This window comes from Cicer arietinum, chromosome 3 (assembly GCF_000331145.2).
Source record: "Cicer arietinum cultivar CDC Frontier isolate Library 1 chromosome 3, Cicar.CDCFrontier_v2.0, whole genome shotgun sequence".
In the NCBI taxonomy this organism is placed as follows: domain Eukaryota; kingdom Viridiplantae; phylum Streptophyta; class Magnoliopsida; order Fabales; family Fabaceae; genus Cicer; species Cicer arietinum.
The window spans coordinates 48,865,551-48,887,694 of record NC_021162.2 but is presented as its reverse complement, the minus strand read 5'-3'; the positions used below and the strand labels follow the sequence as shown (position 1 = coordinate 48,887,694).

The window sequence follows — 22,144 nt, the reverse complement described above, 5'->3', positions numbered from 1 at the left end:
CTCTTTATTTTATTTTTGTGTTTGGTTTATTTGGGTTGGGATGACATTAAAAACATTTTTATCATTGTTTATTGGATTAAAAATATTGTTATCATTGTCTTTATCACAATACTTTAGGAGATGATGAATTATTAGAAATGAGTATTCTGAAGAATCTATATATATATATGCACTGAGCAAAAGAGAATCTCTCTATTCAGTTCAGTTCAGTTCATGTAAATTACTAATTTATATTCAGTTCAGTTCATGTAAATCAAGCTAAATATAAAACACTCATTGTTACATGAACTTGGTATAAAACACTCAAATCAAGCTAAATATAAGCAGAAAATAAATTAATCAGAAAATAAATTAATCAGAACTTAGTATAAAACACTCAATTCAGATTACATGCATATTTACAATAACACAGTTCAGATTACATGCATAGCTTATATAAAACAATTAAACATATATATACATTAAGATGCCCTTCTTCTTTTCCTGGTGACATTCACATTTGTTTGTCCATTTACAATACGAAACGATGGATTAATCCAAATTCCCTCATCATGATCATCTCTAAGATATAAACCATCATCAGTTGAATCAATTTCATGTGGTTGTTGTGATGTTGCAAATAAAAGATCATTACCAACATCTTCATCATTATTGTTATCATCACTTATTTTATTGGTCGATAGGACAACAGACCATTTATCATTAGAAGGATCAGTGACATAAAACACTTGTTGAGCTTGCGACGCTAAAATAAAAGGCTCGTCTTTGTATCCCACCCTATTAAAATCGACAAGCAAGAATCCTGACTCATCAATCCGAACGCCATTATTATTATCGACCCACTTGCAACCAAATATGGGAACACGAAACATTGTGTAGTCTAACTCCCATATGCGCTCGATAACCCCAAAATATGATAGATTTGCATATATTGGGTTTTTGTCTTTTGCACTTGAGACATGCATCGCTTCAGCTACGAGAGTGACTCCACTATTTTGCATAGTGGTCTGATCATCTTGTTCTTTGGTATAAAATGTGTAGCCGTTAATAACATAACCAGTGTAAGAAAAGACATGTAAGCTCGGACCATTTGCTAGCCACCTCAATCTATTTGAAATTGATCCGGGGTCTATATCAAATTTTGACATTATGTGATTTTTTAACCATGTTACAAAACTTCGATTGTGCTCTCGAGTTATCCAATTTTGATTCCTATTCATGTTCAAACGAGATAACTGATCAATGTGTATTGTAACATACGGTTGAACCTCATCATCATTGTGCAGAACATACAATTGTGCCTGCTCCCATTCTGTCCTTGATATAGTCAGTAGTCTCCTTCCAGTTATCCCTTCTCCTGATAGTCTTCCCGAATGACGAGACATGGGAAGCCCTATGGATTCAACATTGGACAGATATTCAGTACAAAATTCAGCAGCCTCTTCAACAATGTATCGTTCAGCAATACAACCTTCTGGTCGACTTCTACTTTTTACGTACCCTTTTAATATTTTCATATATCGTTCTATCGGATACATCCATCTCATATAAGCTGGCCCACAAAGTTGTGTCTCCTTAACCAGATGAACAGTAAGGTGAACCATTATATCAAAAAACGATGGTGGGAAATACATTTCAAGCTCACACAAAGTAACAACAATTTCCCTCTGCAATGTCGGTAATTTCTGAGGGTCGATCACTTTACTACAAATTTCCCTGAAGAAGAAACATAATCTAGTTAAGGCTAGTCGAACTTTTTCAGGTAAAATGGAACGTATACCTATTGGTAGCAAATGCTCCATTATAATATGACAATCATGGGTCTTCAAACCTTTTAACTTGAGGTCTTTCATACAAACCAAATTTTTAATGTTCGAAGAGTATCCTTCTGGAACTTTAACTTCGTGTAGAAATTTACATAAAACAATTTTTTCCTTTCTAGATAGAGTATGAGCGGCTGGAGGTAGATATGTGCGATTTCCTTTCTTTACTGGAGCCAGTTCATTTCTTATTCCCATATCGACCAAGTCCAATCTTGCATTGACGCCATCTTTAGACTTTCCTGGAACATTGAGTAACGTACCAATAACACTTTCAAATACATTTTTTTCAATATGCATCACATCGAGGAAATGTCTTACATACAATGACTTCCAATATGGCAATTCAAAGAAAATTGACTTTTTCTTCCACCCAGTTTTCACCAGCTCTCCCGCAAAAGGTTTGCCAAATTTATTGGTCAAACCTTGTACTTTTTCAAGTATTTGATATCCAGTCGGTGCTAAAGGAGCTTTACCTTCCTCTGATTTTCCATTGAATGCATTTCTCCACCCACGATACTGATGACTATAAGGTAAAAATCTACGATGTCCAAGAAACACATTCTTCTTACAATGTTTCAACCGCATCCAATTTGTACTCTCTTCACATATAGGACATGCACACTGACCTTTAATGCTATATCCTGATAAATTACCATATGCTGGAAAATCATTAATTATGCCGAACAACATAACCCTTAAATTGAAACATTCTTTCTTATACCCATCATAAACTTCCACACCTGTCTCCCACATACTTTTTAAATTTTCGATTAGAGGAGTCAAGTATACGTCGATATCATTCCCCGGTTGTTTGGGTCCAGAAATTAACAGAGACAACATCATAAACTTACGCTTCATACATAACCATGGAGGTAGGTTATATATTACCAAAATCACAGGCCACGTGCTATGTGAGATGCTTTGAAGACCATGTGGATTCATTCCATCAGTAGAAAGTGCAAGTCTTAGATTTCTTGACTCTATCCCGAATTCAGGATACTCGTGATCAATTTTTGCCCATTGTGGGGAATCTGCAGGGTGTCGAAACATTCCATCTCTAATTCTTTCATCTGCATGCCATGTCAAGTGTTTTGAATCTTCTTCACTGCGATACATGCGCCTAAATCTTGGTATTATAGGAAAATACCACACGACTTTTGCTGGAGTAGATTCTTTCTTCTTATATCGAGAGACATTGCATTTCGGACACGCCTTAAGTAGTTCATATTCGTTTCGAAATAAAATGCAATCGTTAGGACACGCATGAATCCTTTCGTAACTCATTCCAATAGAACACAAAATCTGTTTAGCCTCGTAGGTTCGACTGGGAAGTTCATTATCATCTGGCAACATATCTTTTATGAGTGTTAATAATTCCGTAAAGCTTTTATCAGACCATCCATTACTCGCTTTTAAGTTGTACAACTTTAATATCGCTGACAGTCTTGTGAATTTAGTACAACCATTATATAATTCTTTCTCTGCATCACTCAACAAACTTTCAAACATTTTAGGACAATCTCGAAGATCTTCTTCAACTGCTTTTGCAATCTCATCAACTCGGTCCGGCTCATATGTATCTGTATCGAAATCAGTTGAAGCATATGTAGAACTATTCTCAAAATTAATGTTTCCTTTTTTTTTTCTCACCATGTCTTATCCAACATGTGTAGCTTTGATCAATTCCATTACATACTAGATGTCCTTCTAATTCATCTTCTCTAACACGTTTTCCAAAACAACATTTTAAACAAGGACAAACTACTCTATTTGGATCTTTTGCATTCTTCACTGCAAACTCAACAAACTCCTTCACTCCAATTTCATACTCTTTTGACAATCGATTGGCTGAAATCCATTTCCTATCCATATTATACCACCTATATAAATGCAGTAACAAAAATAATAAGCTTTCAAAACATATCAACAAGTTTCAAAAAGAAACCAATATCAACTAAAAATTTCAAAACAGAACAGATCATGTGGTATGAGTTTTTGACAATTTTTGACAATTTCAAAACAGAACAGATCATGTGTAAAAAATACCTTAGACAACGTAGATGGCCGCACAGTACGTAGAGGATATTAGGGTTCGCAACGTATATAATTATTTGAAAGATGTAGAGGATATGAGGGTTTCCAACGTATATAATTATTTGAAAGATGTATTTTACAGCGCTTGTTACAAAAGCGCTATAATAGGTAGTTAAATTCAATGAAAGCGCATGTGTTTTACAATGCTTGTGAAAAAAGCGCTGTAATAGGTAGTTAAATTCAATGAAAGCGGATGTGTTTTACAGCGCTTGTGAAAAAAGCGCTGTAACACATTTACGAAAGCGCTTCCGTTTACAGCGCTTTTTTGACAAGCGCTGTAAAATCCTTATAACGTGATGCGCAAACGTTATATGACCTACTACAACGCTTGTTTTACAGCGCTTTACATAAAAAGCGCTGTAATAGGTTCCGTTATTTTTAAAATATAATTACAACAGCGCTTGTGTTTAGAAAGCGCTGTAAAATGGGCGCTGTTAAATGTCATTTCTGGCGTAGTGAGGGTCACAAGCTATTATTTTTAAATAATATTATCGTCGTTAGAATTTTTGATAATTTTTAAATACTGATCTATAATTAACCAATTATAAAGAAGATCGACTAAAAAACCCACTTAACTAATAATGTAAAAAGTTTTTACATTACTGAAACATATAAATTAATGCAACATAGAATTAATTTAAGATTAATTGATTAATATTGTTAGCGCAACATTGATGGGAGATGATATCCTTATTTTTCCTTATTAAGAATCACTTCTATTAGAAACCAAGCCTTCTATAAACACTCTCCTTCCTCCATGATGCAAAGACTCCACTCAAAAAGATAAATAATGTGTAACTTTTTTTATTGTTATTGAAAAATAATGATATAAAATTATTAATGAGTCTCATTTAATAATTTTTTTTAGAAGTGTTGAGTTGGAGTGGTTAAGTATTTAAGACTATTATTAAATAAATAAAAATGAGGATGTATACATGTGAATTTCATGCCATACACATTTAGGAAATCCACCATTGTAGACTCCTAAGGGCATCCACGATATCGTTGCTTCCCCAATTTACCACAAAGCTAATTAAGCATCTATGCGGTAAAGCACCATATCTCTCTTCACTTTTTGTGGGATCCACATATTAAGTTGTATAAAATAAAATGCTAAATAAGTTTTTTATTTTTATAAATATATTTTTAAAAAATTTATTCAAACAATAGTCCTTCAAAAAATTTCCACTAATAATTTTGGTTTCTACTTTTAAATCAATTTATTTATATTGTAAAAAATTTTGAATGATTTTTTTACATGCATATTTATAATATTATAAGAATCCTTGTCAAAGTTTTGACACTTGAAAACTCATATTTAATTATTCGTTTGTTAAAAAGTTCTAAATTTTGTAAAATAGACTCTTTTAATATTTTAAACATTTCTAAAAAAAAATCATTCAAAATTTGATTCTACAATTATTAATAAAAAACATTTGAGAGACAATTGTTTAAAGAAATTTTTTAAAAGACTAAAAATAGAATATGATATATTTATAGGATCAAAAACTTATTTAACTCTAAAATAATGTTGTTGAAATGTAACGATGTAAAGTTAGTAATGTAACTCATTGAATAGTTTTTGTTTTTTATAGTGCGAAGAAAATTGAGTGCTTATTAAGTAAAAAAGTATTTGTATATATTAAATCCATTGAATGATTTATGTCATTAAATATATTAAAATAAATTATTAGGTTAAATATTTTCTCTTGAGTTAAATTTAAAATCTCTTAACTGTGTGTGATTTTAATAATATTAATTTCTTTCTACAAATAAAAAACTTAAAACAGTTAAATTATTTTTTAATAATTTAACATTTGTGATTGCATGTCTTAAAACTCTTTTTATTATACATATGAATTAAATCCAAAACAAAATGATTATGTACAAGAAAAACTAATCGATTTTTCCACAAAATAAAATAAAATAAAAGGGAAATTCGACGAACACATCAGAATCATACACGTCTACTTGAATTTGTATACGGTGACAGCATAAACCTCCTCGCATGGTTTGGAATCGAGCAACGAACTCAACAAAGCAATCACATTTCTGACCTCTTTCTTTCCCTTACTCTCTTCAAACAATGAACAGGTACTTTTCACTACTCTGAATCTTCTTGTTTTTGCCACAATTTTTTTAATCAAATTCCCCTCTTTCTCGTATTAGGCTCTGTGATGGAAATGTTTTGTGTTTTCAATGGACTTTTGTTTTTTAATTTTTAATTCTTAATTCTTAATTTTTGTTCTTCCTGTGAATGCGATTTCCTGATATAACAGGGTAATAAAGAAGACTGTTTCAAATGTCTGTGCACTGAAAATTCCAAGGAAGTATTTTTGTTCTTCTGAGGTTATGAAAGTTGATGGTTCCACTAGTATATTACCTTCCAATGTAAGGAAATAACTTTATATTTCATATCAATAATTGTGTTTTCATAATTTTTTTTTAATGTTTTGGAGGTTTACATGAAAATTGACATGTAAAGGTGTTAGTGTAGAAAATTAGATTCAAAAGGGGATTCAACACAGACCAGAGTCATTACTATTAAGTTGAGCAGCTGGTGTCAATCACCCTGAACAAGCTCTGTGGGGGTTAATATCGACCACAATGAAAGGAAAAACTATCTGACATTATGATACTATCCTTTTCTCCACTTTTTTGGGGTGGATTGTAGCCTTTTAGGCATGTAAAACAGTTTGAGTTCTGATTTTTAGTTTTATGTTTCGTAGTTTACTATTGTTACATTGGTTAAAGGAATCATGGTGAGGGTTATTGGTGTTCAGCTTCTTTATAACATTTGTCTATTATCATTTCTTCTTCCATACTATTATTATGTCTTTGTGCATTTTCAATTGAAAGATAATGATTTACTGCTAGAATAGAAAATGAAAATTGTATTATTTGCATTCTTGAAATATGCAGGAGCATGAGAAGAAGCCAATTATTAACAAAATTATTCCAGAATATGATATTGCTATTGTTGGAGGAGGCATGGTTGGCATGGCTTTAGCTTGTTTCTTAGGTATCTTCTTGCAATCGGTGTATGTCGGAGTCATATTTTTACTAGAACGCAATATATTGTATCTTGCCATCATCTACATAACTCATGGGAATGGATTGATTTAGGTAGGTATGATTTAGCAAACATCCTTAACTAATCATGTCGTCATCATCAGAGTTTAATCTTGTTAATCTGCACGTAGCTACCCCTTTCTCAGGTCAACAAACCAATGAATGGTTTCATGTTCCAAAACCATAAAATATTTGAGAATGTGTTTCATTATTATTACATGGTTAAATTTGAATACTACCTACTTGGATACTATATTGGTCATTTATATAGCCTTCTGAATGGCCAGTTTCAGTGTGTTCCGAACCACATCATATGCTCTGCTAGGATATTTGTGATCACCACTTTATTAGACTAAGTGTATGTTTGGATTAGCGGTTTGTTAGCAAAATCATGGTGACACTGATTTTGTTGAATCTTCAAAGTGTAGCTTTTGCAAAAATCGCGGTAGCCCTCTGTGGTTCTATCAAACTCACCGTCAATCCAAATATGCACTAAGCAGTCAGATGTAGTCATTCATTATAACAAATTATTCAAGTATTTCTACTTGCACTATCTGCATTTTCAAAGAATTCAATTTACTTAAATGTTTATTAGCAACAGAAGGCAGTATTGAAAAGGGGAAAGGTAGGATGAAGGGAAGGAGGTGGAAATGGTAAAAAAAAAAAAAAGGACAAACATACATTGAAAACAAATAGTTACCTAATTTATGATGATGATGCTGAAGAGTATTACTTATGATGCACAAATCTATTTAAGCAAAAAATCTGGCCAACTATTTTGTTTTTCCAGCTAGTACGCCGATGACAAAGCAGTTGAGTGTGGCGATTATTGACAGCAATCCAGCTCTAGGTAGTGGCTTGTGTATCAAAAAGGAAGACCCCCCTGATCCTAGAGTCAGTACAGTAACTCCTGCTTCTATATCATATCTCCAAGGTATCCTGTGTTAATTTCAAAATCTCTTTTCTTTTTTGCACTTTTTCTTAAAACAGAATAGCGCAAAATTTTATGAAAGAAAATGAGGGAAGTGAAATTATGCAGAGGATAAGATTCAAATCCTTCTACATGCAGAAATGGCAACTTTCCCGAAATACCATGAATAGAACACCAAAGAGAAGCAACAAATATTGTCTTTTCCTATTTGAACTGTGAATTTAATGGGATGAGTGACACTATCACGTATGAGTTCATTCCACTGGTCAAATGCCCCAAAGATTTGTATAAACCATAATTTTCCATAAAACTGTTTCCCTTCTAACTTGGCGAAATCTGTGTAATGAATTATGGCAAACTGGTTAAAGCATAAGGGAGCGTATTAATAGTGATTAAGGCACTTTAGCAATTAGTAGATGGTATTTCTATAGAGAATAGAACATAGCATATGCATAACATAACTATTTTGAAAAATAAAGCACATTATTTTTCTTTAAAAAATTCTACTTATATTAATTTTTATAAGCCTATTTATATTATCTATTCTAAATGACAGCAAAATACAAGTGGAACAACTAATATGTATGAAAAACTAAACTGACATTTACAGTCATAACTCATGCATCTAAATGATTATCAAAGGTATAATTAAATTAGCCATGAAACACAACATTGAGCTTTTAATAATTTACTGGTTTTCTTGGCATAAAATGCAAATAACAAGTTGTAATTAGACCCTGGTTGATGAGTCCCGTTGCTTCAACATGGTGAAATTTTGCTTTAATCAAATTTAATGTCCTTTTGATACCTAATCTATTTCCAGATGCTGGTGCTTGGAAATATGTTGAGCAAAATAGACATGCTTATTTTAAAAAAATGCAGGTAATTTTTCTTTCTCGTTCATTCTAGTGATTTAAATTTTAAACAATTATATATTTTCAATGGTTGATATGAGTTCTCAAAGTGCAAAGTTGGGAGTTATTTAGGGAAATTGAATTGAATGTTGTTCACATAGATGTTATTCTCTCAGTTTATATATAAACTTTATGTATATTTCGAAAAATGAAATCTTGTAATAATGATCTTTGCTAATCTGTGGATTGGATCTCCATCACAAGCCTGACGAATAGTAAATAATTATGTCCAACATAAAGGAAGTGAAAGGATTCATTTTAAAAATTTAATCATTTTCTACCCTTACTGAACCAAAGAGGCTAAGGCAAGGTGCATGAGGAATTCTTGCCTCTTCATGGTTTATGTGAGACCCCTTTCGTCAGGTTCTTGCTATTTGCTCCATTTTGGACTTTCTAGTGCATAGTTACCTTTGTGCCTCACTACTGAAAAACTTAAAAACCAAATGCCTTTCTTATCATATTTTATGATAAAGATTGTAATGTATGTTAAAAAATATTAGGTTTTTGGTTGGGGTGGAATGGTTAGGCTAGGCTACCTGAAACAAGCGTAGCCCATTTCCCAAACCTAATATAGTTTTTTTTAATTAGCTAGGCCTCTTCAGACATAAAAAGGCTTTTGGGAAATTCTAAAGTTTGACTGCTTTAGCCAAAAATAGGCCTTTTAAAAAGTATAGGCTTAACTTGTTTGGTAAATAGATCTTAGTCAGGCTAGGTGCAATGCACGCTAGGCCATAGGTCCTTGGCAAATCGGTGACCTATTCTCACCCTTAGCTAATAGCGTTATTTTTTGTCGGCTTGAGCTTTCACTAGTAGTATTACTATTTGATCTACTTATTAGTAGTGTGATTAGGAATACTAGGATATCATATAATGTCACATTCCATTTATAAATGAGTTTTCAGTCTAATTTTATCACTATCTTCCTTTTCCCTTATCTTAAGTTGAAACCCTAAAGTTTCAGCCAAATATCTTCCATCATATTCCTATGTTAACGTGAAAAAAGGAACAATCTTTCACAACAAAGACAGAATAATTTGATGTTTGGTGGCTCTTGTTGTTGGTTGTAAGCTGTAACGTGTAATACTAATTATTTTCCTAATATAAGCACCTAATTTCATTTAAACAAGTGTTTTTCATGTACTGCTTGCTTAAATGTAGTAGATTCTCCATATGCTCTAAGGATGCCGTTTTCCTTTGACTACATTGATTATTCTATTATTCAAAATTACATTGTTATGTTTTTTTCTTCAGGTCTGGGATTATACTGGTTTTGGGTATGCTAGATATGATTCAAGAGATGTAAATAAAGACTTTCTAGGGTAAGTGTGAATCTGTTATAGTAAAGCAAATCTCTTTGAAAGCAGTTATCAAATTACTAATTGCAAACACTTGATAACTCAGGTGTGTAGCAGAGAATAAAGTGCTTCATAGTGCCTTATTGTCATGCATAAAGGTATTGTTCATATTGTCAGTCTGTGATATGGAGTGCATGGTTGATTACGATGCAACACTGTATGAGAAGAAATATGAATTATTTTTATTGACTTTGAACTTATAATACTCAACATTTTATAATAATACTATAAAGGGGCAAAAGAGGAAACAAAATGAAATAACTACCAAATTAAAATCCCGTAATTTAAAGGATTTCAAAACCGGTTCTCCTAATCTTTTTGCAGCATATTACAATATTTACAGCTCAACACTTCCCCTCAAGCTTCCATTCCCAGCGTTGATATAATGTCATGAAATCTTGAACTATTCAGCCTCTTTTTTAGAACATTAGCTAATTGTTATCTTGATGGAACACAGGACATACACACCTTCAATTTTTCTTTATTGAATGCCTATCAATTTCAATATGTTTAATGCTCACAGGACTCTGAGCAATATTGGTAGCTGACTTCTTGTACAATAGAGCTCCATAGGACCCTCCAATTTGACTCTTACATCTTCTAGGATAATCTTCAGCCGAAGTAGTTCACACAGTCCTTGGGAAATAGCCCTAAGTTCTGATTATGTTGATGATTTTGTCACCGCCTTGTGCTTATTCCCCTTCACCTCACATCACCAAAATACCCAGAAGTTGTTGATATTCTGTCCACTAGGGATGCTGCATAGTCAACACCGGTGTAAGCTTCTATGCCTAGAGCACCATTCTTCTTGAACAAAATTCCTTTCCCAAGACTTCCCTTCAAGTAATTCAGTGTCCGGTATGTAGCTTGAAGGTGAGATTCTCACGGGTCATGCATAAATTGACTCACTAACACTCATCGAGTAGGAGTATGCTACATGTGACCTAGTGTGAGCAAGGTATATGAGCTTAAGTACCAACCTTTGGTGCATTCTCTTGTCAATGAATGATTATTTTTTAGCATCTCCCAACTTATCATTAGGGCAGTGACTGATTTAGGTCCAATCTTTTGTATTTTTACCGACAAATTGGTCACTTATTTTTGTTGAGATATGAAAATCCGTTGCGTAGATTATGCAACTTCAATATCCAGAAAATACTTGATTTTTCCCATCTCCTTTATCTCAAACTCTTGGACTAGTCTATGCTTCAGCCTTCAATTCACGGTTCTCATAGACTAAAAGGGCATTCAGTCCCCTCCATGCTTCAATTTGCATTTCTCATAGACTAAAAGGGTATTCATTTAGGGGCTGTTTAAAAGGGTATTGGACATTTGATATTGGCTTGTATTATGCATCCCATTGTGAAATTTTACAAACCTCCATTCCAGCATCTTCCTTTGTGCATGTCCTCCACACGGCAAGCCTATTGGATGAAATTTGTCCTAACTGATGGCAAACAAGTGGATAATAGGAGTGCCACTACAGAGACAAGTGTGCTTTCCGCTAATGCTGGAAGTCTCTTTTACATTGCATCTGATGTTCTATGCAAGTTTTATGGCCTGGAAACAGATGTGGGGAGTGCTGGTATTATCTTGTACATTATCTTAAGTAAGGTGCTTCTATTTTGGAGTGAATTGGAGCAAGAGATATTTGAGGTTCATGGAGCAGCCTGGACAAGCCTCTCAAGTCTGCAGTTTTGAGTCACTTGAAGCAGTTTACAGCAATGAAAAAAGCTCAAGAAAATGGCTCTTAGATTTATTGCACAAAATCTCTCTGAAGAAGAAATTGTTGGATTGAAAGAAATGTTTAAGATGTTAGACTAAGACAACAACAGTTACATTACTTGAGGAACTTGAGGTACATGTGAGTGAATATGGTGTGCAGTGGAATTGCTTCTTCACACTCATTGCCATCTCAATCCTTACACCTTTCATTAATATTGCCCTACAATATCCTGGAGTCTTTGATTCACTTGTCCTAGTAGGTTATCAGTTCAGTTTGATGATTGAGTTGAATCCTTACTGGCTTTCTGATGAAATGAGAACGAATATCATTAGTCAAAATAAAGAGAGAATTGTTGGCATTTTGGGATACTGGGGGATGTACTCTATTGGTATTCATGTAGGGAATTATCTTTTCTTTGGAAGCCAACCATGTGCTTTTAGAAGCAGCAAAATTGTACCATTGATTAAAAGGATAGTAGTTGCACCCAATAAGTTTTCATGTCCTTGTTGGAGTATGCTTGCAATTTTTCTTGTTATGAAACACTTGGTAACTGTTGAATAAGAGAAAATGAGAGAGACATATGGTGAAACCGTGTGTCTGAACTACACAACGGAGTCTGTTTTATATAGGCTCAAGGCAATAAATACAAAAATAAATATGAGAGATATTATCCCTATTTACATGATATGTAATAAATATAAATATATTTTCAACACTCCCCCTCAAGCTGGAGCATATAAATCATATGCAACAAGCTTGTTACATATATAACTGATTCGAGGACCTCTCAGAGACTTAGTGAATACATCTGCCAATTGATCATTGGAATTAACAAAACTAGTGGTGATGTCGCCTGATTCGATCTTCTCTCTTACAAAGTGACAATCTATCTCAATATGCTTGGTCCTCTCATGAAAAACTGGATTAGAGGCAATATGCAATGCTGCTTGATTATCACATATTAATGTCATTTGTGTTGCCTCTTTAAATTGAAGCTCTTTGAGTAACTGTTTCAACCAAATGAGCTCACAGGTCACTAATGCCATAGCCCTGTATTCAGCTTCAGCGCTAGATCTTGCAACTACACTTTGTTTCTTACTCTTCCAAGATATTAAGTTTCCTCCAACAAGTACACAATACCCAGAAGTGGATCGCCTATCAATAGGTGAGCCTGCCCAATCGGCATCTGAATAACCAACTATCTGAGTATGTCCTCTGTTTTCATAAATTAGACCTTTTCCTGGAGCACCTTTAATGTATTTCAAGATTCGTATCACAGCATCCCAGTGTTCTTGACAAGGAGAATTTAAGAATTGGCTTACCACACTGACTGCAAAAGAAATGTCTAGACGGGTGACTGTGAGGTAGTTTAATTTACCAACTAATCTTCTGTATCTCCCTGAATCTAAAAATGGCTCCCCATGATTAGGTAGAAGTTTAACGTTTGGATCCATAGGAGTGTCAACCGGTTTGGCATTCAACAAACATGTCTCTTCAAGAATATCCATTGCATATTTTCTTTGTGAAATTACTAAGCCGTCCTTAGATTGGGCTACCTCAATACCCAAGAAGTAGCGGAGCTTGCCAAGATCTTTAGTTTGAAACTGATGAGATAAATGTTGTTTCAATTGGAGTATGCCCTGTTGATCACTACCAGTTATGACAATATCATCTACATAGACAATCAAGTAAATGCACCCTTGGGTTGAGTGGCGATAAAAAAGAGAATGATCGGCTTCACTTTGAATCATGCCAAGTTGTTGCACTACTGTGCTAAATCTACCAAACCAAGCTCGAGGAGACTGTTTAAGACCATAGAGAGACCTCTGAAGTCGACAAACCATGGTAGAGGACTCCCCCTGAGCAACAAACCCAGGTGGTTGCTCCATATACACTTCTTCTTCAAGGTCACCATGCAAAAAAGCATTTTTAATGTCAAGTTGATGTAGAGACCAATGTCTGATGGCTGCAATAGAGAGGAGTAGTCTAACAGAGGCCATCTTAGCCACAGGGGAGAAAGTATCACTGTAATCGAGGCCAAAAACTTGAGTGTACCCTTTTGCTACCAAACGAGCTTTAAAACGATCAATCTTACCATCAGGACCAACTTTCACCGTATAAAGCCAACGACATCCTACTAAAGACTTTCCCGACGGTAAAGGAACCAATTCCCATGTACCACTACTCTGAAGTGCACACATCTCGTCAATCATTGCTTGTCTCCACTCTGGGTGAGATAAAGCTTCACCTGGAGATTTAGGAATAGAAACAGAAGACAGGGAAGACAAACAAGTATAATGCAAAGGAGAAAGACGATGGTAACTCAAGCCAATGTAATGAGGGGATGGGTTACGAGTAGGACGTATACCTTTACGAATAGCAATAGGAATATCAAGGGTCGGATCCGATAAAGAAGGAGGTGGCGGTGAAGGAGCGTCTGGAGTGACCTCGGTATCAAGAACAGGTGTAGGGACATGTACAACCGATGGTGGTTGACGACGACGATATGTCTGAAGAGGTTGTACAGTTGGAGGATCAACAAGAGGAGTCTCAAGTGGGACAGTGGGAGGGGCCACAGGAGGTGTCTCAGGTGGGGCATACGTAATAGGCTCTAATGGTAAAAGAGAAGGTGAAATAGACTTTGGTAGGTCCAGAGGAATAGTTGCAGACAAAGGATCAGGAAGCGACTCATAGTATGTAACAGACTCAAAAAATGTGACATCAACCGATATGAGATATCGTCGAAGAGTAGGAGAATAACAACGATAACCTTTTTGGGACCGATGATAACCAAGAAAGACACATTTTAATGATCGAGCTGAAAGTTTGTCAAGACCAGGAGTGAGATTGTGGACAAAACATGTAGATCCGAAGACCCGAGGAGGAAGTGAGTGAAGAGGGGTACCAGGAAAGAGGATCGAGTGAGGGACTTTGTTATCAAGAGCAGACGAAGGCATGCGATTTATAAGATAGCACGCCGTTAGAACAGCATCGCCCCAAAAGCGAGATGGTACATTACCATGAAGAAGGAGAGTACGAGTGGTTTCAATAAGGTGCCGATTTTTGCGTTCGGCTACCCCATTTTGTTGAGGTGTATGAGCACAAGATGTTTGATGAAGAATGCCGTTAGAGGTCATAAAATTTTGAAATTGATGGGACAAATATTCACGGGCATTATCACTGCGCAAAGTGCGAATGGATACACCAAATTGAGTTTTAATTTCCTTATAAAATTGTTCAAAAATAGAAAATAATTCAGACCTATTTTTCATTAAAAATAACCACGTACAACGGGAAAAATCATCGATAAAGGTAACAAAATATCTAGACTCAAGTGTGGAAATAGTACGAGTGGGACCCCAAACATCTGAGTGAACTAAAGCAAATGGGGAGGAAGCTCGTTTATTAGTTCGATCAGTGAAATGACTACGAGTGTGTTTCCCTAATTGACACGACTCACAATTTAAGCTAGATAATTTGGTTAGATTAGGTACTAATTGTTGAAGTTTGGGAAGACTCGGATGACCTAACTGAGCATGTATAGTAAGAGGAGAATATGTGGTAGGGCACGCTGTTGATGGGTTTGAGAGATAATAAAGACCATTAGACTCACATCCGACACCAATTTGTCGTCCTGATATTCGGTCTTGCAAAGTAACATTGCAATTAGTAAATGTGACAACACAGTCATGAGAACGAGTCAATCGACTGATAGAAATTAAATTAAATGGACATCCAGGCACATAAAGGACAAATTTAACTAACAGAGTAGGGAGGATTTGGACAGTGCCAATCCCTTGAGACTGTGTTTGGGAACCATTGGCTGAGACTATCCTAGGTAAATAACCAGATGTTGTGAGAGAGGAGAAAAGAGTCTTATTACCAGTAATGTGATCAGATGCACCAGAATCGAGAATCCATGGGCTATGAGAAGGTAAGATGCAAACAGGTGAATTACCACTTTGTGCGGCGGAAATAGCGGAACTCGAGTTCTGACAATACTCTCTCCACCGAAGAAAATCTTCATAAGTAGCCATAATCAATAAGTAGTTACCTAAAAACCAGCAGTTTTTTTTTTTTTTTTTTTTTTTTTTTTTTTTTTTTTTTTTTTTTTTTTTTTTTTTTTTTTTTTCCGATGAACAGTACCACGCGATGAATAGTGCGTGCGATGAACAGTGTCGCGCAATGAACAGGGGACTGATTTGCTGGAAAAAAAAATGAACGACAAGCAACAAAGGACAGTGGGTCCCGGGGTAATCACGATATAGGGTTGTCTCTCTTAATAGGCTCTAGATACCATGTTGAATAAGAGAAAATGAGAGAGACATATGGTGAAACCGTGTGTCTGAACTACACAACGGAGTCTGTTTTATATAGGCTCAAGGCAATAAATACAAAAATAAATATGAGAGATATTATCCCTATTTACATGATATGTAATAAATATAAATATATTTTCAACAGTAACATTGGGGGAGCATTTGTTATTATTGAGAGTTGCAAACGTGGCAGTATTGGAAACAGTAGAAATGGCAAAGGCATTAGCACCAAAGAATGGATATAAATTGGATTCCAAACAAGAATTGTTTAGACTTAGTGTTTCTAATGAGTCATTATGCTTCCAACAGTGGGATCCTGGGGCCAAAGACGTAATTTGCAACTATTACAGTACAGAGAGGGATCTTCAACAGTTCAATACATTGGTTGTTTTGTTGAAACTGCTTGTACCTAAATTCCTTGATCTCTTGCAAATTGTTCATGCCATGGCCTTGCTACTAACTAGGACTGATAAAATGTATTCAAGCCATTTTCCTTATCCCAGCCTTGAGGACAAGGCTATTTTTGTATAGATTGGTAGTGTTAGGTACTGGGTTTGGGTCTAAGCCCAACGAATGTGTTTAATACGGAAGTTGGTTTTATTTGCTGATGTGGCTAGTATGTTAGTGGGGAATGGTAGTTATATAAAGGATAGGGATAGCATGAGAGGGGGGAAAGAACATTATAAACTGTTGAATCGGCCTACACCTGGGATGTCGCAGATAACCGAGGAGCCAATTACGGAATACAAGATGGCAGTGAAGAAGGTGGAGCTGCCGTCATTTGATGGTGACTATCTAGTGGGGTGGATCATGCGAGCAGAGACATATTTTGAAGTACAAGGAATATCTGAAGAAGTGAAGGTTCGTTTGGCGAAAATTAGCATGGAGGGAGCAACCATTCATTGGTTTAATCTTCTATGTGAAATGGAGGATGATCTCACATGGTTAAAGTTGAAGGAAGCGCTGATTGAGAGATATGGAGTAAGAAAGAGCGATAATCCATTCAAAAAATTGAACTTCAACAAACTGGAGATGTGGAAGAGTACATTTCAAATTTCAAATATTTCTCTTTCCAGGTTATGCGTCTCCCCGAAGAACAATACGTTGGGTATTTTTTGGGTGGCCTCCAACCAGAGGTACGTTTGCGAGTAAGGACCTTCAACCCTAAGACACGTGTGGAAGCGATGAAATTGGCTGTGTGGAGGCGATGAAATTGGCTCGTGATGTTGAAACAGAGTTACGGGGCATGTTGAATTACAGAGGAAGCGGAGATGGAGGTCGTTCGCGAAACTGGAAAGGGGGAAGAGAAGGAAGTAATGGGCTTACTAATAGAAATGGGTCTGGACTGGGTTTTTTCCAGGCCCAAACAAGGGAAATGCAAGTTCTGGGGGAACCAACCCAGAAATACTCTAACTGGGTCAAATCCTAACTCGGAATTAAGCATGCAAGGAGGCAACCTTAATCTGTACCAAACATGAACAAATGGCAATGAGGAGCCACGGGGGAACCACAAAAATTGCAATCGGAGAACTAAGCATCTTCCATATTCTGAATTAATGGATCGTAAGGCGCGAGGCCTCTGTCCTCTGTTTTCGATGTGGGTAAAGGTTCCATCCTCTTCATCCGTGTGCTGAAAAACAGTTGCGTTTGGTAATTCTGGGAGATGATGAAGTGACAGACGATGCCGGTGAATTCCTAGCTATCGAATTGAAGGAAGGGTAGGAAGACGTTGCAGTAAGATGCAACTCTGCGATGCTGTTCAGAATAGCAGAGGAAAGCAGAGCTCGAAATTGGTTCCCTTTTCCCCTATGTTTGGAAGGTACCGTGAAGGGCATATCAGGCACGATGATGGTGGGCACTGGTGCTACTCACAATTTTGTGACTTCTCAAATGGCTGCAGTTCTGCAGCTTCCAGTAGAACAGATCCCAGTTACGAACGCAAAATTTGGAAACGGTTACAGTGTGGCCATAACAGAGAAGTGTGGAAAGTTTGACATTCAAATTGGAAGGTTCCAGACCACTGCTGAAGCTTACATAGTGGAATTACAAGGCGAGGACATGATTTTGGGAGTGATTTGGCTGCATAAGTTAGGCAAGGTGTTATTTGATTGAGAAGAAATGGCAATTTGCTTGGACTGGAAGGGGAAAACTGTGAAGCTGCAGTGTCAGAATCCGGAGAATTGGAGAATCAATCAGAAAAAAGAACTTAATGTTGTTACCACGAATATACTAAGGCCAAGAAAAATCATAACATGGGAAGGGAATAAGGAAACCATCAGCTGGGAACCTGGAAGTCTTGTACAGAATCAATGTCTTAATGTTAGCCTTGAGCACAAGGCTCATTTTGAAGTGGATGGCAATGATATAATACCGCAAATTAAGAGGAATGAGGGTCCAAAGAGTGGGGCCCACTCAACCAAGTCACACACTTCACACACATTCAGTTTCTAGAATGATGGATGGAGGGAATAAAAGCTAGTAACAATGACTCTTATTCTACTGATATTCCATTAAAGAGGGGAAGTGGGAAAGACATTCAGTTTTAAGAAGGATGAATGAAAGGAATAAAAGCTAATTAATAATGTCATTTATTTTATGTTATAAGAATGAGGGAATAGGAAGAGGGAAAGATATTCAGAAAATATTCTAAAAATTAATTAGAGAATTCTTTCTCTGGTTAGGAGCAATTTTGCTCTGGTTTAGGAGTTCTTAGAACTCTGGTTTAGTTTTTTTTTCTTCTGCATTTTCAGATTTCCAGCATTGTAAAAGCTTCAGAGCTCATCAATCCTAGTCAATAAAATTGTGGTTTCTATCAACCTCTATGGGGCTTTTGTTGTATAGCATATGTTAGTGAAGTCTATTTTATTATGTACGAGACAGTAAAAACAGCCTCTCCACAATAAGATTTAGGAACATCTTTTAGAAGGGTAAAGCTTGATTAGTACTCGATTAAGTGTCCATTTTTCCTCTCGGCTACCCCCTATTTTGTGTTAACACAATACTAGTCATAGATGATGTCCTGTAAGTTAAAGTAGAGTGACAACATTTTATTGAAGTTGTCTCTCCTAGCATTTTCTATTCTAAACTGTTTTACCTTGACCATAAATTGATTTTGAATATTTGAATGGAAGTTGGGGATAACAATGATGACATTAGAGTTTTTGTTTGAGTAGGAAGAGCCATGTTACAAGAGCGCAATCACCAATTAAGAATACTGTTGAAATATTTCCTCATTTATCAAAGGAATCAGGGATAACCTTCTCATGTTTCCTCTATGTAAATATTCCTTCTTTCCTTCTTATTTAATTAGTAATTAAGGAAACCTTATAGGCTGTACTTACCAGATTTAATCCTCGTAATCAAGGGATTCTGATTGTACAGTTATTATTATATATTCACAAGGCCAAGAATCAATCTTTAAGCAATTCAGTACCAATTTTAGGCTCATTTTCATGTGATATTAATGGATTAAATAGGAAGTCTCATCTTTTCATATTCTTTCTCTAATTTTCTTACTATGTTCCAAGATACTGTCTGAATAGTAAGCTTGCTAGTACTACGTAAAATGTTATTGAGATGCAATACTGTCTTGTCCCTGGCTTTTCTAGAATTTTTATATAATTGTACCATTTCACTTATATGTTTTAATGTCAGCACCATTAAGTCACTGATTTTAGATATTTTTTGGCTGCTTCGATGGTTTCTCGATGAAGGACTAAGCTTATTATATTTTCAATGAGTAGAATATTTTATTCCAAACCACAACTTTTACGTTAAATTAAGATCTACAAACTTGTTGACAGGATTCTGATTTCAAGACAACATTTTATCCATTGAAGTTAACTTCGATGAATTTGAATTCAAACTCTATGTCTAAGGTGGAGGAGAATTCACCATCCAAAGAACCATTATCCGCTCAAGGTCATAGTTCAAAGCTGCAACTTAGTGATGGCAGTAACATATATGCCAAGTTGGTGGTAAGTTAAAATTTGTCTACCTGTTATGTTGCAATAATTCAAGTAATGACGAAATCATATCTGGAGGCTCGTTAGCAATTGTCCGATTGTTACAATTTAATATAGGTTTCAATATATATTTGATACCAACAAAAATGTAATTTTTTGCTTTTAATTCTGTAAATTTTTATTTTTCATCCAAGTAATTACACCAAATTTTGCTCTTGCTACTTGTTTTATATTGACTCGTGTCAAATTTGTTTTTATGGGAATTGACATGTGTAATATTCGTTTTAGTTCTTATGTAACTCATATAAGGGACTAAAATCAAATATTTTATATATTACAATGATAAATTTCAATATGAACAAATTTGATAACCAAAATAAAACAAGGATCAGAAGGAAACTTTTGTATATTTGAAAGGACAAAAAGCAATATTTTTGGAGGGGCTAAAAACTAAAACTGTATATTTGTAGAGACCAATTACATATTTAAACTTTAATATACTACAATTGGCGCTTAATCACATATATGCTTGTTCTGAAGGTTGGAGCTGATGGAGGAAAATCACGTGTTAGGGAATTAGCAGGATTCAAAACAACTGGATGGAATTACTCTCAGAATGCAATAATCTGCACGGTTGAGCATACTTCCGATAATCATTGTGCATGGCAACGGTTTCTACCTACAGGTCCAATTGCACTTCTACCCATGGGTGACAAATTTAGCAATATTGTTTGGACGATGAGTCCAACAGACTCCAAGAACCGCACATCAATCACCGAGGAAATGTTTTTGAAGGATGTGAATTCTGCTCTAGATTATGGATATGGACCTCATCCTACGTCAAGCTCATTAGGAACTCGAGACATGTTTTCTTGGCTTAAAATGGATGCAAGTTTATCAGCTAATGAATTCTTTGAAATTCCTCCAAAAGCAATAAGATTGGCATCTGAAAGGATGGTGTTTCCTCTTTCTTTAAGGCATGCAAATTCCTATGCATCGAAACATGTAGTTCTAATAGGAGATGCAGCTCACACGATCCATCCTCTTGCTGGTCAAGGGGTTAATTTGGGTTTTGGAGATGCATTTACTCTATCAAGAATTATTGCAGAGGGAGTTGCTTTGGGATCTGATATTGGAGAGGTATGTTATGTCTCCTATGTTTATTTCATGGAATTCATAAGATTAAAGCATTGGAGGGTTGTTAGCAATGAAGCACCAACATATATACATACACCAAACAAAACACTTACACGGATAAAAATTTGAAAAAATGAAAGTAATGATTGTAACTACATGTGTCAGTGCTTTGTTAGTGTTGGACACCGACACGTTTCAAATATCGTTCATGTCTTCGATCTGAAGGGTTGATACTATATGTTTTAAAAAATTCCTCATTCTCTCCCCTTCTTTTCTAAAAATGGAATTGTTATTTCATTGTCTTATGTTTGTCTGCAGGTAAATTTATTAAAGAAGTACGAAGCGGAGAGGAAACCAGCAAATGTTACAATGATGGCGATACTTGATGGCTTCCAAAAAGCTTACTCAATTGATTTTGGACCATTAAATTTTCTGCGAGCTGCAGCCTTCAATGGTGCAAACCATATATCACCCCTCAAGAGAAGCATAATTTCTTATGCTTCAGGGGAGAATAAATTGCCCATTTTCTTCTAAACAGAGAAATTCCAATATAAAGTCATTGCTTGACTGCATTTTGCATATGGCGAATTCTTTTTTATGTTGCTATTATGCATCGATCAAAATAAGTTTTGGCCAAAGGTTCAGCAACACTGGTTCTTTTTTTTTTTTTCCTTGTTTAGTTTTTGTGCAACAATAGATGGAAGTTTGTTAGTCTTTTTGTCATTTATAATTTTTATATATAATAAATTAGATAGTATTAAGTTTAATTAATGATTTTAATTTTTGAAAATGTACTACACTAGTGAGA

At 35.4% G+C, this 22,144-nt stretch overlaps 1 protein-coding gene and 1 long non-coding RNA gene across 4 annotated transcripts; one reads left to right on the top strand and one right to left on the bottom strand.

Moving 5' to 3' along the window:
• Nucleotides 1–3,430: 3,430 nt before the first annotated feature.
• Nucleotides 3,431–4,016, bottom strand: LOC140919865 (uncharacterized). The gene is made up of 2 exons (XR_012162446.1): nt 3,870–4,016; nt 3,431–3,703 (listed from the first exon to the last, which is right to left on the bottom strand). It is a non-coding gene; the product is annotated as an uncharacterized lncRNA (long non-coding RNA).
• Nucleotides 4,017–5,850: 1,834 nt separating this feature from the next.
• LOC101509373 (uncharacterized) lies at nt 5,851–22,126 on the top strand. 3 transcript variants are annotated; one of them, XM_004492152.4, is made up of 10 exons: nt 5,851–6,011; nt 6,197–6,308; nt 6,840–6,939; nt 7,780–7,923; nt 8,744–8,802; nt 10,086–10,153; nt 10,236–10,287; nt 20,038–20,211; nt 20,740–21,339; nt 21,655–22,126. In XM_004492152.4, the coding sequence occupies exons 1-10, from the start codon at nt 6,004–6,006 to the stop codon at nt 21,868–21,870; spliced, it is 1,533 nt and encodes a 510-aa protein (XP_004492209.1). In that variant the 5' UTR covers nt 5,851–6,003; the 3' UTR covers nt 21,871–22,126. The 3 variants fall into 3 exon arrangements, with proteins under 3 accessions (XP_004492209.1, XP_073222298.1, XP_027188585.1); XM_073366197.1 differs by lacking the exon at nt 7,780–7,923; XM_027332784.2 differs by lacking the exons at nt 5,851–6,011; nt 6,197–6,308 and having other exon boundaries at nt 6,909–7,043.
• The last annotated feature ends 18 nt before the right edge of the window (nt 22,127–22,144 follow it).

Bases quoted from the DNA above. Each gene is read 5' to 3' on its own strand.
- LOC101509373 (XM_004492152.4), top strand. The intron at 6,309-6,839 runs GTAAGGAAATAA...TGAAATATGCAG, and splicing joins CTAGTATATTACCTTCCAAT to GAGCATGAGAAGAAGCCAAT. The intron at 8,803-10,085 runs GTAATTTTTCTT...TTTTTTCTTCAG, and splicing joins CTTATTTTAAAAAAATGCAG to GTCTGGGATTATACTGGTTT.